The sequence below is a fragment of the Oryctolagus cuniculus genome, chromosome 2 (genome assembly GCF_051225735.1).
Source record: "Oryctolagus cuniculus isolate XC-2025 breed Fujian yellow rabbit chromosome 2, ASM5122573v1, whole genome shotgun sequence".
Classification (NCBI taxonomy): domain Eukaryota; kingdom Metazoa; phylum Chordata; class Mammalia; order Lagomorpha; family Leporidae; genus Oryctolagus; species Oryctolagus cuniculus.
In genome coordinates, this window is record NC_142868.1 from 162467794 (window position 1) to 162486718 (window position 18925).

General features: G+C 38.0%; 1 protein-coding gene across 11 annotated transcripts in view; it reads left to right on the top strand.

The window, feature by feature from the left end:
• SRBD1 (S1 RNA binding domain 1) overlaps positions 1–18925 on the top strand; it is a 256608-nt gene that overhangs the window by 209953 nt on the left and 27730 nt on the right. For all 11 annotated transcript variants that reach the window (XR_016230405.1, XR_016230404.1, XR_016230403.1 and 8 more), the window contains one exon: positions 17568–17674. Coding sequence is in view for 6 of the 11 variants with exons in the window: in XM_008254454.5 (XP_008252676.3) it covers positions 17568–17674 (107 nt within the window). In the remaining 5 variants the exon portion in view is untranslated. The remainder of the gene's footprint in view (positions 1–17567; positions 17675–18925) is intronic.

Here is an 18925-nt window from a genome sequence, read left to right on the forward strand (position 1 = left end):
CACCGTCCCACATCTGTTTCCTGATGTTTATACGTCTTCTACCTAATGCCCTGTATTAGATGTTCATTCTGTTCTTCTGCATGCCAGGCAGTTCATTCTTTAAATGCTTAACCATAGACCTGTCCCCTGAACTCCAGACTCCAGGTATTCACTGGCCAACTTGGCCTTCCAATTTGAAAGTCCAATAGACTTCTCAAAATTAAAATGCTTGGAAATGAACTCTTGACTTCCCTCCACTAACCTTCTCCCTACATTAAAGTTAAAACTACTAAACACTTTCTCTCCATCCTTCCCCCATTTCTATTAATTGTATCATGTTCACTGAGTAAAGCTACAAACCTACTCTCATTGAAACCTCTTTTTATTAAAATCTTCCATTTTTCCTTTGGCTTCATCACCCCAATATTAACTCCATCTTTGCTTCTTTTCCCTTCAGCTGCCTGACTCTAGCCAGCCATCATGTCCCTCTTGATAAACTGGGAAGGTCTCTTGCCAGGACTCCCTGGTTCTACTTTTGCCTTTTTTCAATCCATTTTCTATGGTGTGTGCTTGTTAAAAAATGTTTGTAATTTCTGTTCCCATTGTAATTGGAATAAAATTCAAGCTCCTTGCATAAGGACCTGTAACGTCCTTGTCTACTTCTCCAGACTTATTTCTGACCACTTTCCTGCCTTGCCTATTTGGCCCCAACCACTCTGCGCACTTTCCAGTGCCATGAGCACTGTGGTTTGTTCCTACCTCCAGGCCGTGGCACTCATTTTTTTCTAACTGGGATGTTGCTTCTGTGAGTGTTCACATGACTGGCTTATCCTTGAAGTGTCAGATTTAATTTATACCTGCAGAGAGTCAATTCTTCACCCAAGAAGACTCCTCAAGCTCCTTTGATTATCTTGTTATTCTGTTTACTTCCTGGATAGCATTTATAACAAGTTATAATTTTTATTTACCTAATTGTATGAAGGTACATCATAAAATTCATGGAAATGGAATTAAAGGTTGTTTATCTTGGTGCAAAAAACTTAATGCATGCATAGTATTTTTATAATATGCATTTTTCATGAGCTTTTTGAAGACCCCTTGTATATTTTTTCTGTCTGCTGCTGCACTACCAGTACTCTGAACAGGGACAAGTACAAAGCAGACACTCAGCAATTATTTGTAACATTTATTGAATGAATAACAAATACTACAAGCTTTCAAAAATACTTTATTTGCTTGCCTTTAGATCTATTTGAGGCACATGGAAATGTCATAGAAAGAAGACTGAAAAATTATCTTAATAAAACATGGATCAACACAAAATTTAGAGAAAGCTAGACTGAAAGAGTTGCTGGTATTAGCTGGTAAAATGAAACTGGGCAGGGTTGGTGCTGTGGCATAGCTAGTAAAGCTACCGCCTGTGACACTGACATCCTGTATGATCGCAAATTCGAGTCCCCTGCTGCTCCACTTCCAATCCAATTTCCTGCTAATGTGCCTAGAAAAACAATGGAAGATAGACTAAATGCTTAGGCCCTTGCATCCTTGAAGGAGACACTGAAGAAGCTCTAGACTTCTGGCTTCAGTCTGCCTCAGTCCCAGCTGTTGCACCATTTGGGTAGTGAACCAGCAGATGGAAGATCTCTCTTTCCATCTCCCTTTCTCTGTCTGTTTCTCTCTGTTTTACTCTCTCCTTTCGAGTAAATAAAAATAAATAAATAAATAAATCCTTTTTTTTTTTTTAAAGAAAACTAGGCTTAACATTTCCAAAGAGCATTCAATAACTGAACAGTGGATGTTGCAGTAAGCATAGATACTTGTGTTAGTGTCCTACTGCTGTATAACAAACAATCACACATGGAACAGCTTAAAACAGCACATTTGTTATCTCAGTTTCTCTGTCTCAGGAGTACAGATCTGGCTTGGCTGGATCCTCAGCTCAGGATCCCACCAGGTGACAACTGAGGTGTTGGCCAGGCTGTACTGTCTCCTAGTGGCCCAGCCAGGAAGGACTTCACTTCTGAGGTCATTTAGGTTGGTGAATGGATCCATGCCCTTGTGGCTGTTTGAGTGAGGGCCCCAACATTTTGCTGACTGGTGGCCAGAGACAACTCTTAGGTCTTCCTAACAACCACCCACAGTCCCTTGCCACATGGGCTTCTTCGACATGACTACTTACGCCATCAAGACAGGAAAATCACCCTTATTTATCCTGTCATGGAACCCAATCACGGGAGTGACATCTTGTCTTCTTTGCCATACTCTTTTTATAAGCAAGTCACATTATTGTTCGCCCTGAAGGGGAGGGAGTGACCTAAGGAAAGAACAGGAGGAGGAGTAGATAAGTATCACCGTGGGTCACCTGAGGATCTGTGTGCCACAGTAATTCATGATAAATTGTCACTTTCCTGTGGGAAGCACCTGAAGAAGACAGGTAGACTGCCTTTTCCTCTCATTTCTTCTCAGTATGGGAAAAAAGTTTTCAAACTAAAACAGAAAAAAGTTGCTACTTCATTTTGAAAATCAAACATTTAAAATAAACTATCACTTCTAAACTAAGATTTACTCTATCAAACTATTCCCCTTGTTGGTTTGAATGGTGAGTAAGCTGAAGGATTGAGTTCTCCTCTTGCTTGTGTTGGCTAAACCTTTAAGGACAGTGTTTGATTCCTGTACCCTGTGATTCCTTCCTTAGTAAAGAGAAATTAGGATCCCTCTTCTACATTCTACAATTCTTCTGTTTATAGGTTTTTAACTTTGTGACCTATCCTTTGTCCACAACCAATTTCCCATGGGTCAGATGTATGTGGTTTTGCCTAATTCTGCTATAATCCTTGGAGATATTTTAGGAAAATGAGTCATTATACTTACTAAATTACACCCTCAAAGATTATATCTAAATGCAATGTTTTTATATCAAAAATTTTTTATCCCAAACTTTTAGTTGTATTTCAAAGTATATACCTATATTCTAGCTAGCTGTTTGACCTTTCTCGTAGAGGTACCTAATCAGTTTCTAACCATGTAGGTTTTAAGATAGATTATTTTTCTATAATACATGGCATCCCATGAAAGAGTTGCATAAGGTTTGATCAGGGAGCTGGCAAGGCAGGACTTTGCTGCTGGTGTTTCTTTGCATTCTCATGGCAGGTCTCCCAGCTTCTTTGGTCTTTTTTTTTTATTATGTGACAAGATGCTCTAATTTAGTTCAGTTCAAAATGATAGAAGCTTAAATTTTACTGAGTTCCCAGAAAAACAGAAACTTAAACAGTTCTGACTAAAAGCACCAGAGATTAGTCAGACTAGAATCAAAGTTAACAGGAAGTTGTTATTAAGCTAGAAACCTACCCAGAAACTTTTTGGAGATTTGGCAGTGTGGAGTGGGAACACTTGAGGCCATGGTCAGTCTTAACATGTTATGTTAGGGCATCTTAGATTCCCCTTCAAAATTTCACTTTCTGAGTTTTACGCTGATTAATGCCCAATAAAAATGTTTTTTTCTATAATATAAATATAGGTTGTACTGGAATAATACCCTCAAGTAAGTCCAAGTCACCTGTGTCTACTTTTATTTGGGGACAATTTTTAAACCAACTTCTTAAACCAAATCCCCAGCTTTAATAGGAAGAATCCAGCAGTTGGAATTGCCAGAAATTTGACCTGATTGTTCCTTTTTGTCCAGTTTGTTGAATACCTACAGTTTACTAAGAAGCATTGTATAAGAAAGTGAAATACTAAGCAAAGGCTAGCCAGCTAGTAAACACACAAAGAGATTCTCACCTAAACCAGTACTAAAGGGAATGCAGATTAAAACAGCAATATAATTGAGTACCCATTATGTGCCAGGATATAGAAAAGAACAAGCTGTATTTATTTATTTACCCACGCACACATCTGTGTGCCTCAGATCATTATGGATACTTACGGATAAAGATAAAATAGGAAATGAGGATAGGAGTGCTATGGAAGGCAGAGTTTTGAAGGCCAGTGATGATCTCCACCAATACCCAAGGTCTGGTGTGGAGTAATTATTGCAGGTCACGTGGAGTGCCTGGGCTCCGTGATGTTGTGGTCACGTAGAGACAGGTCACACAGATAAAAGGGAGTCTTTTCACATTCGTGCTTTGGCTCCATGGAAACATATTAATGTGGATCCTGTGCAGCCAGTGTCAGCCTCAGCTCTAATTGGGAAAAGTTTACTGTCTATAATAATAATGGGCTAGATGCCAATTCATATCCGACTGCATGTGTGGCCACATATGTCTATGTGTAGATGTGGAGGAAAAATATGTTCCTAAAAATTCACAGGGAGCCTTATTTCTGCATTTTAGGAATAAAAGCTTTTAATATTCCTTTTCATTAATATCCTTTTTATCTCTAACCTCTGCTCTCTCAAGTAGTTTAAACACTAGGCTGTTAAAATTTTGTGCATAAAGAGGGGCACTTCTCTCCCTGCATAAGACACAACCATAGTTACAGATTAGATTTTCTACACAATGTTTTGCTTTTAGTTTGTTAGAAGGAAAACTTCTCTCTTGTGGCTAAATCTTTGCACCCTGAGTTTTTCTAAAATCCACTTTTATGACTAAGCTATAAATCTAAAAATAGAGATTTACAGTGGAAATGTCGACTCCTTTGTATTATGTCAGGTCAAAACGTGTAGTTAATTGGTGTGCATCTGTTCATGCATATGTCATGAGCCAAGATTATGTTTTAGCTCAGTGACCACACACAGGGCAGAGAGGTGTGGTCCAGTTCAGATGTGTTAATGTTTTCTTTGTTTATGGTAACTTAGATAGTTCAAGGCATTGGTTTGGAAAAGCATGTAAGAAAGCAGGCGGTTAGGATTTTTGTACCTTCCCTTAGCCAGTACTGCCCCTATCTTTCCTCTACTGTATCAACCTGTATCCACTAGAGGACATAAGAGCACCTACTAGAAGACAGAATGAAAACTATATTAGATTAAAACTTAAACACAGGACTACTATAATCACAAATGAAAAGACTCATTTTTTAGCATGATCCATAAAGAAGTACACATTTTGCTTCATTTTCAATCGTTGCAAGAAACTTTAAAGACAGGATGCATTTCTTACATTAGTAATCACCATTGAGACCCAAACAAGCCACTGACTAGCAAGTTTGTGTCATCTAACTGCATGCTGTTCTCATCCACTGACCTCCCCAACATGGTCTAGTGAAGTTATGCTGAGAATGATTCTGGCTTTGAAAATCACTTTATATGTAAAAGAATTAGCTTTCAAAGTCAGAAGGTGAAATCCCTGGAGAGGACATTAACATTACATTCCAGTTTGCAACAATCAGAAACGTTCTGTATTTTGTACCCCAGCTCCCAGCTCTAGAACTGGGAAACCTGAGAGAGACGCAGTTCTGGATGTCATCCTCCCCTTCTAAACTGACTGGCCAAACGGTTTAGACAGTTTGGGTTCCTATGTCAGTACAGTTCTTTTCAAAGCTATATTCTACAGGAAAATGCAAAGATTTGAGTTATGCAGTCTTTATTGATAGTCTTTGCCCTTTTTTTTTAAAGAATTTATTTTATTTTTTTTTTTTGAAAGTCAGAGTTACAGAGAGAGGTAGAGACAGAGAGAGAGTTCTTCCATCCTCTGGTTCACTCCCCAGATGGCCATAATGGCCGGAGCTGCGCTGATCCGAAGCCAGGAGCCAGGAGCTTCTTTCTGGATCTCCCATGTGAGTGCAGGGGCCCAAGGACTTGGGCCATCTTCTACTGCTTTCCCAGGCCACAGCAGAGAGCTGGATCATAAGAGGAGCAGCCAGGACTAGAACCGGTGTCCATATGGGATGCCTGCACTTCAGGTCAAGGCTTTAACCCGCTGTGCCACAGTGGTGGCCCCCAGTCTTTGCCTTTTAATTGGAGCACTGACTTGACTTCCATTTGATGTTAAATGTTGGTGTGGTTTCAGTGTTGCTTTCTATTTGTCCTGTCTGCTCTTTGGTCCTCTGTTCTTTCTGTTCTGCCTTGTTGAGGAGAGAGTGAAATGATTTCTGGTTTTCCATTTTCATTCTATTGACTTTTCAGCTATACCTTTTTGCAGTGTGTGTTTTTTTTTTTTTTTAAGTGGTTACTCTAGGGATATTCTGACCTTTTCACAGGCTACAGTAGTTAGCATTGTACCACCTCACCATCCTCCTTTGGGTGTATGTGTGTGTGCTTATTTTAAATACCATGTTGTCATTTGTACTTTAATAGTCATATATCTTTTAAGTAAAATTAGGATATATACACACACACACGATTTTATATTCATCCACATACTTTCCATCTGTTGCCAATTTTCTTTCATCTGAAAAATTCCCTTTAACATTTTTGTAGTGCAGATCTGTTGGCAGTGAGTTCTCATTTATCTAAAATGCCTTGATTCTTCCTTGATCTTTGAAAAGTGCAGAATTTGTGGTCAACAGGGTGTGTGTGTGTGTGTGTGTGTGTGTGTGAGATTTCATTGTCTCCTCACCTCTGATGTGTCAGAGAAGTTAGCCATTAGTATAGTGTTGTTCCTCTGTGTGGAATGTGTCTGTTCTCTGCTTTCATGGTTTTCTCTTGATCCTTGTTTTCCAGCAGGGTGACTGTAATGCTCCCAAATGGAGTTTTCTTTCTCCTGTGTCCTCTAATGAGATTCTTCTTAGGGTTCACTGGACTTTTTTTAAAAAAATTTTGAGAGGGGCCGGTGTTGAAGAGCAGTAGTTTAAGTTACTATCCCGGCTGCTCCACTTCCTGTCCAGCTCCCTGCTAATGTGCCTGGGTAAGCAGCAAATGATGCAGCCATCCAAATGGGAGACCTAGATGGAGTTGCAGGCTGCTGGCTTTGGCCCAGATCAGCCCTGGCCATTGTGGCCATTTGAGACGCAATTCAGCAGATGGAAGATTCTCTCTCTCTCTCTGTGTCATTTGTCTTTCAAAAAAATAAATCTTTTTAAAAAAATTTGGGAAGGGCTTGATTGTTGCTTCTTCAGATATTCATCTGTACTTTTCTCTCTTCTGTCAGGGGTCTGATTACACATTCACACATTTTGGCCTCATTCTTCAGGACACTTGAATGTCTGGTGTTTCTCCTCCCTTCTTTTGTCTCTCCTTCAAATGAGATCATCCCTTTTCTTGGTCACTGATTGGTTTCTCTTGCTTCTCCAATTCAGTGTTAAGTACAGTTCATAAATTTTCCATTTCAGATATTGTGTTTCTTGATTCTTTGCTTATTTATTATAGCTTTCATATCTCACTGCTATATGTTATCTTTTCATTCATTTCTGACTCTATTTTGCTTAGAGTAGTCCTGGAGCTACTTTAAAGTTCTTGTCTGCTAATTCTAACATCTGGGTCATACTGGATTGGATTTGGTTGAATGACTTCATTAATCTGTTAAAGGTCACATTCTCCTACTTGGTTGTTTGTCTGATTATTTTTATTGTGTGGTGGACAAGATGGGTGTTATGTTGTTGAGAATGCAAATTTTGTGGTTTTCTTTGAAGAATGTTCAATTTTGCTCTGGCTGTCAGATGATTTACTATCAGAGCAAACTGATTCTTATAGGGCTTTAAAAAATATTTTAGAGCAGTTTAGCATTCAAAACAAAATTGAACAGAAAGTATGAAGTGCCTATATTCCTCTTCCCCCAATGTAGGCACAGCCTCTCAACATGCCACACCAAACTGGTACGTTAGTTACAATCTGTGAATCTATATTGACATATCTTTATTGTCCAAACCCATGGTTTATGTTAGGGTTCTCTGTTGCTGTTACACATTCTATAGGTTTGGACAAATGTACAATGACATATACCTATGAGTATAATATCATACAGAATAATTCCACCATCCATAGGAACCCTGTATACCACTCCAATTCATTCTTCCCTCCCCTCTTTGCTCCCTTCAGTCACTACCCATTGGTCCATCCCTGGAAACCCCTGGGAACAACTTATCTTTTTATTGTCTGAATAGCTTTACCTTCCCCAGAATGTGTTAGAGTTGGAATCATATATATGTAGCTTTTTCGCTTTGGCTTCTTTTACTTAGTAGTATGCGTTAAAAGTTCTTCCATGTATTTTCATGGTTTAATAGCTCTCTTTTTTTAGTGCTAAGTGATATTCTATTGTCCAGATATTCCACAGTTTATTTGTCTATTTATCTACTGATAGGCATCTTAATTGCTTCTATGATTTGGAAATTATAAATGAAATTGTATGGCTCATTTTTCCATTCATTTGGGTAAATATTAAGGAGCATAGTTACTGGGTATTATTAAGTTTATACTTACTTTGTGAAAAACTGTCAAAGTGTTTTCTCAGATGATGGTACCATTTTGCATTCCAGCCAGCGATGAATGAGAATTCTTTGCTCTGCATTCTTGCCAGCATTTGGTATTGTATAGTGTTTTTGGATTTTCTAGTAAATTATCATTAAGTATGATGTTGGCTGTATTCTTTTTTTCATACATTAGATGTTCATAATCAAGTTGGATGTGTCCCATCCATTCCTAATTTGCTGGAAGCTTTGTGTGTGTTTTTTTGTTTGTTTGTTTTTGTTTTTAGCTTTTTTTTTTTTTTTATCAAGGATGAGTGTTGAATTTTGTCAGATGCTTTTTTTGCATCTAGGATTATGTGCTGTTTCTTCTTTAGTCTATTGATGTGATGAATCCATTAATTGATTTTTGAATGTAAAACCAGACTTGCATACTAGGATAAATCATAGTTGAGATGTATAATTCACTTTATACACCGTTAGATGTTGACTTGGTAATATTTTTTTGAGGATGTTTGCATCTGTCTTCATGAGAGCTGCTAGTCTATAGTTTTCCCATAACGTCTCTGTCTGATTTTGGTATTAGAGTAATGATGGCTTCATAGAAGACTGAGGAGTGCATTCCCTCTGCTTTGTGTCTCCTACAAGACCACTATAGAGAATTGGGATAAGTTCTTCCTTAAATATTTGGTAGAATACACCAGTGAACCCATTGAGATAACGAATATCCTTTAAACCTTGGTAAAGTAGATATATAGTAACCTTTATTCCGGGACTACTGTAGTCCATTTCTACCCCTTTCTAGGTATCAACAGAGTGTCTGGGGTGTTGAGAGGGGTCTCCCCACTCTGGTGATAGACTAGTTTATAGCTCCCAGTTCTGTGAAATCTCAGGAATCTCTATGTAGCCTATAACTCCCAGGCAGCTGTTTGTCCCTACCATGTGCAATCTTGTCCTGGCACTCTGGGCATATGCAGCTTGGTATTTAACTGACTTCATCAGGTGTGCTGGCTGTAGGTTTGTAGAGTTCTGCTCTTCAAAGTGCCGGCCTATCTGGTATCATGCTCTTTAAGTTCCAGTGACCTCTACAGTCCTGCCCTCCAGCCTCTGTTTCTCAGCTCAGTAAGATTGCTATGCTCTGCTTAGACCACGTCCCAGTGCCATTGTCTGGGAAGCATCTTCTTAAAGCTGGACAACTACTACAGGGCTCATCCTATGTGGTTCCCCTGTTTCTCGGATCATGGTCCTACACTGCCTGTTGTCTGTTGTTTAAAATTAATTGCTAGCTGTTAAGATGCATATGTGGTGGTCAGGATACAAAAGAGCTGCTGGAAATTTGTGAGCTGAATGAAGATTTTAGAGGTGCCCTGGTAGCACAGGCATTCTGGCCATCTGAGTAGGGAGACCTCACTGAACAACTGTGGACACTCCATTTCATACCCCAGAAGGTCCGTTCCTTAAGGCCTTAATACTGTTCAAGCCCTGAAAGGTTGGATGTTTAGAATTAGTTTCCTATGTCTTGTGCAGGACAAATAAGATAGTTATTTTCCAGAACCTTTCTGTCATGTTGCCTTGCATGACTGATTTACAACGAATAGTTCAATAAGCTCATGCAAGCTGGGTGCTTAAATACTGAGTTCCTTGTGCTTTCTCAGGAGAGGGGTGTTTGCAATGAGAATCTCTCCCTGTGTTGTTTTTTCCCCTGTGAATGACCATTGGCCATAGTATGCGATCTGTGTTTCCAGGGCTGGAAAAATCCCTGTGGTGCTGAAAGTCTAATGGCCTTTGCCATCTTAATCCCAGGCCCCGTAGGCACAATGACTTATTCATTATACAGTTTATTCGTTTAAAAAATGTGTGTGTTTTTAAAAGAATGTGCTTATGAAGAACCCCTTTTCAAGATTATTTGTCTCGTTCTCTGTATTTGTGATCAGTAGAGCTAGAACACTTAGGTTTTAAATGGTTAAATAAAGTATTTCTGTGGTGCTTAATATTGTCTTGGTCTTTGAAAGGGAATATAAGAACTTCTTGTATACTGCAGTTGAAGAATTTAGAGGAGGAGAAACTCTTAAGTACACACAATTCTGTTTTCTCAAATGTTTTCCATTCTCCCGTCAGTTCTATCTTTCATGGGTCACTCAACACACACTCTCTTGGATGCCTGTTAAACTGTCACATGTCATTCAAAGGAAAGGAGATGCAAGATGAGGAAATAAATTTGTTTCAATTAAAATTGAACAAACTTTCCCTGTAAAGCTTTCTTGCCTCTTTAGTTTCTGACTTCATTGTGTATTTTGGCAATACTAAGGGGCAGGAAGGGACATGAGTGATAATGCTAAATAAAACAAAGACTCAAGTAAGAGTATTGCACCAGAAGACCACTTGGGAATAAATTTGAAGTTTAATATGGAATATGTACAGTAAAACCTTGTTGCCTTAGAAGTTGTAGTTCTCAGCACTGTTTTATCTGGAAGGATGCATATTCTTTTAATAATTGTGAGATAATGTTAGTGCTTCAGGACAGAATAAAACACGCCAGTTTGATGAGCAATTCTTTAGAAGTTTGTGGTAGTAATAATAAAAATGTGGATTCTGACCTCAAAAAAGCTGACTAGCATAAATGACCGCTTATATCCCTTTTTAAAAATCTCATAAAACTTAAGGAAATATATAATGGCCTAAATAGCATTTTTGTGAATTTGAAAGAATATACGGTTCAAAAAGCTTGCTCCGAAGTTCAGAGTTGGGTAACTTCTTTTTAAACTGGAATAGTTCATTGTCCCTGGCCATCTAGTCCTGGGAATTATCAGCACTGGCAGTCCTGGGAGACTCTTTCCTCTTGTAACAGTGACTGCCAGTAGATTGATGTGTCACATCTGAGCTTTCAGCAGATCTTGAAGACTGGAATACATGTGATTTTTCCTATACCTTCAACACCTAGCACAGCTAGCACAATGTCTGGTACATAATAGTTGCTTAGAAAATGTTTGTAGAATGGTGAAATGAATGCCCCTGCTTTCATGTCAAAGACATTTTTATGGGGACAATATGGAACTTTGTTCATTATTCCCTTTTTGATGTATGTATTATTTTTACTTGTAGAAAATAGTGTTATTTCCTTAGTACTTCCTAAGCAAGAAGTTGGGGAAGAATGTCGGCAAAATCCACGATTACAGCCCTCAGCAGTGATTATGGAAATTTCTCTTGCATAGTAGGTGCTAGAAGAATTAAATATTTTAACTAATATGTTATCTGGGGCCCTTTTTCTTGCAGGGTATTTTGGTGAAATTGTAGATCTGTGTGTTTAATGGCCTCATAATAGTTCACTGCATGCCTGCTCCATAATTTATGTAGATTTTTATATTGTGTGTGTGTGTGTGTCTTGATATTTCCTTAGAATAAATTCCTATAAATGAAGATGCTATATAGAACCATATGTATGTTTCATAGGATAATTGTGAAGACTCAATTATATGATTTTCTAAAGTCATCTTACAACAATGCCTGGCAGTAAAAGCTCAAGGGTTTTGGTAGCAACTGTATTGTTGTTTTCATTGCCTTAGTCTTCCCCCTAGACTTTAAGCAGCTAAGTAAAGTGACTGCTTCAACTAAAAAATAAATAAATAAATAAATAAATAAGTCAGTGATCCTAACACGAAGTAGCTTGAACAATAAGGGAAATTATTATTTATTATTTATTTATTATTATTTATTTATTTATTATTATTTATATTTATAAATATTTATATTTATATATTATTTATTTATATATATATTATATATATATTATTTATTATATAATATATATATATATTTAATATATATATAATATATATAATATATATATATATTATATATATATATTATATATATATATATTATATATATATATTATATATATATATTATTTATTATATATTTATATATTATTTATTATTATTTATTAAACAATAAGAAAATTTCATTTCAAGAAGCACAGAAGAAGAGTGAGTCCAGAACTAGTTGACTCAATTCAAGAGCCTCAAGAGTGTCATGAAGAGCCAGTCTTTCTTGTGTGCCATCTGCCATGCTTAATGACCCAGCTGTTCCTCAGCCTCATCATACTGCACGGTACAATGCTTAGCCTGGTTCCAGGAGTCATGCTTGAATCAAGAGAAGAAAGGTCCTCCGCCTAGCGGCGCCGGCACACCGGGTTCTAGTCCCGGTCGGGGCGCCGGATTCTGTCCCGGTTGCCCCTCTTCCAGGCCAGCCCTCTGCTGTGGCCAGGGAGTGCAGTGGAGGATGGCCCAGGTGCTTGGGCCCTGCACCCCATGGGAGACCAGGAAAAGCACCTGGCTCCTGGCTCCTGCCATCGGATCAGCGCGGTGCGCCGGCCGCAGCGCGCCGGCCGCGGTGGCCATTGGAGGGTGAACCAACGGCAAAAGAAGACCTTTCTCTCTGTCTCTCTCTCTCACTGTCCACTCTGCCTGTCAAAAAAAAAAAAAAAAGAGAAGAAAGGGCCAGCTCTTTATTAGGGTTTCTATTTAAGAGCAGTGAAGTCTTTTTCTGAAGCACTCAGCAAATTTATACTCACATTTATTTGCCATAATTGAATAAATGGAATGGCACCACCATGATTGGCTCAGACCATTGTTTTTCATTCCTTTTGATCTTGAAGTGCACTGCATATTACATCATGACCAGAGCACCCATCACACATATATTTGACTATATATATATATATATATGATATATATATATATATCTGTCTTTACAGCTAAATATTTAAAATAGAAGCATCTCAAAATAATACTTACTTTTGCTACCCATGATAAGGTTAAATGCTTTTTTTATTTGTATTTAAATGTTTTTAATACCCAAATACAGAAATTAGAGAAGTGTTAATGTATAGATATAGTCTCTTTTTCAGGGCTTTTTTTTTCCAATCCAGAACATGAGGATAATGATATGAGTGTATGTGAAGGTCTTCAAAAAGTTTATGGAAAATGCTTTTTATGAGAAGAATGTGCATGGACTTCAAAAATTGTACTAAAATAATTTTTTTTCCATTTCCATTAACTTTTTGAAGTGCCTCCATATGGTACACTGTTAAGCCTGTGCTTTTACATTTTAATTGAATGCAGATTGAAAATATTTTTCTATACAAATAGGTCATTATGACTGTTAAAATAACCTTAATAATAAATCTATCATTGAATTCTATACTCAATGGAAGGGAATTACACAAGTACATGAATACCAGAATTGGGGGTTCTTTGGGAACCATCTTGGAAGATGCCTAGCCAAGAGTATGAAAAGATACAACTAAATGCAATATATGATCCTGGATTGAATTCTAGGTTGGGCAGGAAATTCTGTAAAATGTGTAATTGGCACATTAATTAATGTGTAGGCTGTAGGTTTTGATAATATTATTAAACTGGTAAATTTCCTAATTTTAATAATTATGGATATAAAAAACAGTGTTCTTGTTATTTGGAAATATATACAAGTATTTATTTGAAGGGAGGCTATAAGGAAATTCTTTGTACTACTCTTGATTTTTTACTAAATTTGAAATTATTTCAAAATTAAAAGTTTAAAAATGTCAAGAAGAATTTCCCAACTAAAAAGAAATACAAATCTGGTTCTTGAGTTCACACATATTACATGCACCACATGTATGTCATGGTGTGTAATCCTTTTAATATGCTCTTGGAGTTAGCATGGTAGTATTTTGTTGAGGATTTTTGTATCTATATTCATAAGGGTATTGATCTATAGTTTTCTTATGATGTTTTTATCTGTCTTTGGTGTCAAGATTTTTGTTAATTCTTGAAATGTTTAATAAATTCACCAGTGAAGCTCTCTGTTCCTAAACTTTTCTTTGTTGGGAGGCTTTCTGATTACTAATTGAATCTCTATTTATTAACAGGTCTGTTCAGTTTTTCTACTTCTTCTTAAGTCAGTTTGACAATTAGTTAATATTTTATTCCTGTAAAATTTATCTAATTTAATTTATATTGAACAATAATGCATCTTAGCATTATTTAAATATATCTGCTTCCATTTTAGGTAGTTATATTGAAACTATACAAAATATATCCTCCATAAAACTTCCTTGTCTTGTTTATCTGCCTTAAAATGTACTTAGGATAATGTTTTCAGCATTGTAGTTGCTCCATCTCTTAACCAATATATGGTGTTTTGCATCTTTTTCTATTTTAGCCACTCTAGTGGAAGTGTCCCAAGTGTTTCTGTTTGCTTTTTAATTTTGAAGGTTTTAAGCTGTCAACAACCAGACTATCATTACCAACAAAATACATCAGGAGTCTGTCATTTTTATTAAGTTTTACATGTTTGTACTATTTTTAAATCATTTATTTTAAAATTTTATAATTATCTTTACTATTTAAAATGTGACTAAATAACAACTCTTTAAAATAAAGAGGAGAAGGGCATTGTTGCACAGGCTAATAAGCTGCCGCTTGTGATATCAGCACCCCCTATCAGAGCGCCTGTTTGAGAACCTTCTACTTTGCTTCTAATCCAGTGTCCTGCCATTGCACCTGGGAAGGCAGCAGAAGATGGCCAACTTGGGCTCCTGACTTCAGCCTGGTCCATACCTGGCTGTTGTGGCCATTTGGGGAATAAACCAATAGATGGAAGATATAATAGATGGAAGTTTCCTAACTATGAAAAATGACTAGAGTTTATTAACTTTAGAATTACGAATACCATCAAGTGTGTTCATTATGGCAACCTGGCTTCATCAAACAGCAAATGTTTCCTTACAAATAGGACCAGTCATCAAATATAAGATGCACATTTTCTCACATTTTAACATTCATGATGTATCTGACCATTCATGATTTCCTACAGTTGTTGTTGGCCCTGTGCTACATCATGGTGTAGTTCTACATGAGATCAGTTGTTAATTTGTAGGCATTACTAAACTGCAAATCCCTCATTGTTTTAGTTAATGAACCATCAAATAATAGACCATTTAAAGACCTTTGGGGAAGGAAATGTGAGTTGTGTTGCTGCCCAGAATCTCTTCTATTGAAAGATTAAGATTAGGCTACTACCATCACAGTGTCCAAGAATGACCTTCTGAAGCTTCAGAGAAAATCCAGGAGGCAATAGAGAGTAGCTCCTTTAAGAAGCACTACGCTGCCCAAGGTCTTAACAGCACAGAAGCCTTGACACCTATGACTCTGAGTGATTCAGAACGGATACACACTAAATGTGAACAAATTTTAGGAATATTTTAACCGGCTTCAATTGCTTATATTTTCATTTTTATTACATGATTTTTAAAAAATCATATTTATTTTTAAATCATATTTATTTTTTAAAAATAAATTCTAGGCCGGTGCCACGGCTCAATAGCCTAATCCTCTGCCTGCGGTGCTGGCATACCGGGTTCTAGTCCCAGTCGGGGCGCTGGATTCTGTCCCGGTTGCCCCTCTTCCAGGCCAGCTCTCTGCTGTGGCCCGGGACTGCAGTGGAGGATGGCCCAAGTGCTTGGGCCCTGCACCCACATGGGAGACCAGGAGAAGCACCTGGTTCCTGGTTTCTGGCTTTGGATCAGTGTGGTGCACCGGCCGCTGTGCACCAGTCGCGGCAGCCATTGGAGGGTGAACCAATGGCAAAGGAAGACCTTTCTCTCTGTCTCTCTCTCTCACTGTCCACTCTGCCTATTAAAAAAAAAAAATTATAAGCAATAATATGCCACATGTCAGGGTTTCATTGACAGTGTATTTTCTTAATTGTAAATAAAGTAATATTATTCCTATAAATAATACTATCCAATTTGGGAAAATATTTTGATTCACTGTCCAACTTAGTATTAATGTACTACTTCCTGGTATGACAATGTTTTCCTTCTTTTTTTTTAAGATTTATTTATTTATTCATTTGAAATTCAGAGTTACACAGAGAGGGAGAGATAGAGATCTCACATCTGCTAGTTTAATCTTCAGGTGACTGTAATAGTCAGAGCTGGGCCAGGCCAAAGGCAGGAGCCAGGAGCGTCATCTGGGTTTCCCACATGGGTAGCAGAGGCCCAAATACTTGGGCCATCTTCCATTGCTTTTCCCAGGCCATCAAGAGGAAACTGGATTGGAAGTGGAGCAACCAGGACATGAATTGGTGTCCATATGGCATGCCAGCATTGCTGGTGGTAGCTCTATCTGCTACGACACAACACTGGCTTTCTTCTCTTTTTTAAAGATTTATTTATTGAATGGCAGTGTGATACAGAGAGAGGGAAAGACAAAAAGAAAAAGATTTTCCATCTGTTGTTTTATTCCTCAAATGGCTACAACGGTAGGGACTAGGAGCCAGGAATTCTATCCAGGTCTCCTACATGGGTGGCAGGTATGCATGGACTTGGGCCATCTCCCTCTGCACACTCTGATAAGGAATGCCAGTATTGCAGATGGCAGCTTAATCTACTGCTGCTGCGCAATGCCGGCCCCTTTGTTTTCTTTTTTTTTTTTTTTTTTTTGAAGGCAGAGTGGATAGTGAGAGAGAGAGAGACAGAGAGAAAGGCCTTCCTTTTGCCGTTGGTTCACCCTCCAGTGGCCGCCGCGGCCAGCGCACTGCGGCGGGCGCACCGCGCCTATCCAAAGGCAGGAGCCAGGTGCTTCTCCTGGTCTCCCATGGGGTGCAGGGCCCAAGCACTTGGGCCATCCTCCACTGCACTCCCGAGCCACAGCAGAGAGCTGGCCTGGAAGAGGGGCAACTGGGACAGGATCCGGCACCCCGACCAGGACTAGAACCCGGTGTGCCAGCGCCACTAGGTGGAGGATTAGCCTAGTGAGCCACGGCGCCGGCCTCCTTTGTTTTCTTAACTATGGAATAGAACATGTATGCAAGTTAAGCTAACATAGTAATGCAGGACATGAATAAAAGAGACCCATATGCCTTAAAGCAGTCTGCTAGCCACATTACCTGGTAACTTACTAGAGTGCGCAACACTGAATCAAACATCTGAATCTGAGGCCTAGCAGCCTGAGGTTTGACAAGGTCTATGGATGACTTGATGCAACCTAAAGTTTGAGAACCACTGCATTAGCAGAATGTTGAAGAAGGGGAAAATGTAGACATTGTTATATTCAAGTCAGGGGTCTAAGTATCTTATAAAGTAAGAAAACAAGATTACTGAAGTTCATCTCAATGACATCTGCTAACAGTGTTCAAGAGGATGAAGAAATTTACCATGGTGTATGTTAGCCAACTACCAGCATTTATAGACAAAGTAATGGCATAGTCCATGCACTGCATCTCCTTCACTGTTGATTGATATTTGATCTTTGTCTTCTCAGCATGATGTATCCCAGACTTTACTCAAGGCAACACTGGACAGTGTTGTAGAAGAATGTGTCAGCTTTGTGGGAGTGGATATTAACATCTGTTCAGAAGTTTTGTTAAGGTGAGACAAGAAGTCTGTGGCTGAAGATCACAGAATCTCAAATTTAACTGGCCCTCCAGTCCAAACTCAGCTGTTATAAGGGGACACATGTGTGCAGAGCTGCCAAGTATAGAAAAGCTAAGAGTTTATACATTGCTTTGGGTAATCAGTCAGGAGGGAAGACATCATTTAAGAAAAGAATTGTAACAATTCACATTATCATTTTTAATATTGCAAATCTAAAGTGAAGAACATATGGTAACCATTGAGTGCATTAGTGTTGCTAATAGAATTTAAATAAGGTTAACATGGAAAAGAGCTGTTTCCCACCACATGAGAGTAGACGTTTTTCCTGGTTCAGTCTCTTGCATGCATCTGTCAAAATTGGCAGTAACCAAAAGATAAATTGTGATGGTTCCAAGGTATGGTTACCATATTTTTTACCCCGATTTCATAAGTCACCTGTCAAAATTTCCATCATACAGTTGTATCTTATATTCTCTCTGCTGCCGCCCCCACTCCCACGGTTATAGAAGAGTTGCTTTTTTTGTTCATGGCTTTGCATTTCTTATACAAGTTTGCTGATGCAGCATGAAATTCCCTGAGCTGGACCTTTTTCATTGGAACTAGTAAAGCAGAATGTATTATTTTTTCAGATGTTACTTTTCCACCATAGCTAGAGACATTTCATATTGTCTATATGCAATTACATAATGGAATTAAGATTCTTGTAAATAATAATATTTTTACCTATCAAGTCCCAAGTTTTCAATTCTGCAAATATTTCAATGATATTTATTTCAAAGTTAGCACAAGTAGTATATTTATTGCTCATTTTAACATTGTATAAGTGTCCTACGTATAAGATGATGGGACATAATGGATTATTTAATACTAAGAAAATTCCCTAAAGGTATAGTTTTAGTTTTTTGTACTTATTGTGGCATTTAGGGGTAAGTACCTTTCTGAGCTTCAACTCTGCATTCATGAGAACAGACCAACAAAAAATAAAAGTAGTATAACACACTTGTGGCTGTTATAACTTTGGTTGCTAACTCTCTTTGCAAAGCTAAACGGAAATAGGCAGAATTATTTCTTGATTCAGAAACACAAAGAATATGACTAGTTTAGAAATATTGTGGAAATATTTATGACAGTTACTGGTTTTGACATTATTTTGTTTCTATTGCCCTCTCCTCTTGGACAACTTTTTCCTCTTTGACCTTTTTATTTAACTCTCTTTCGGATTAACTTAGAATATGAAAGAATGTA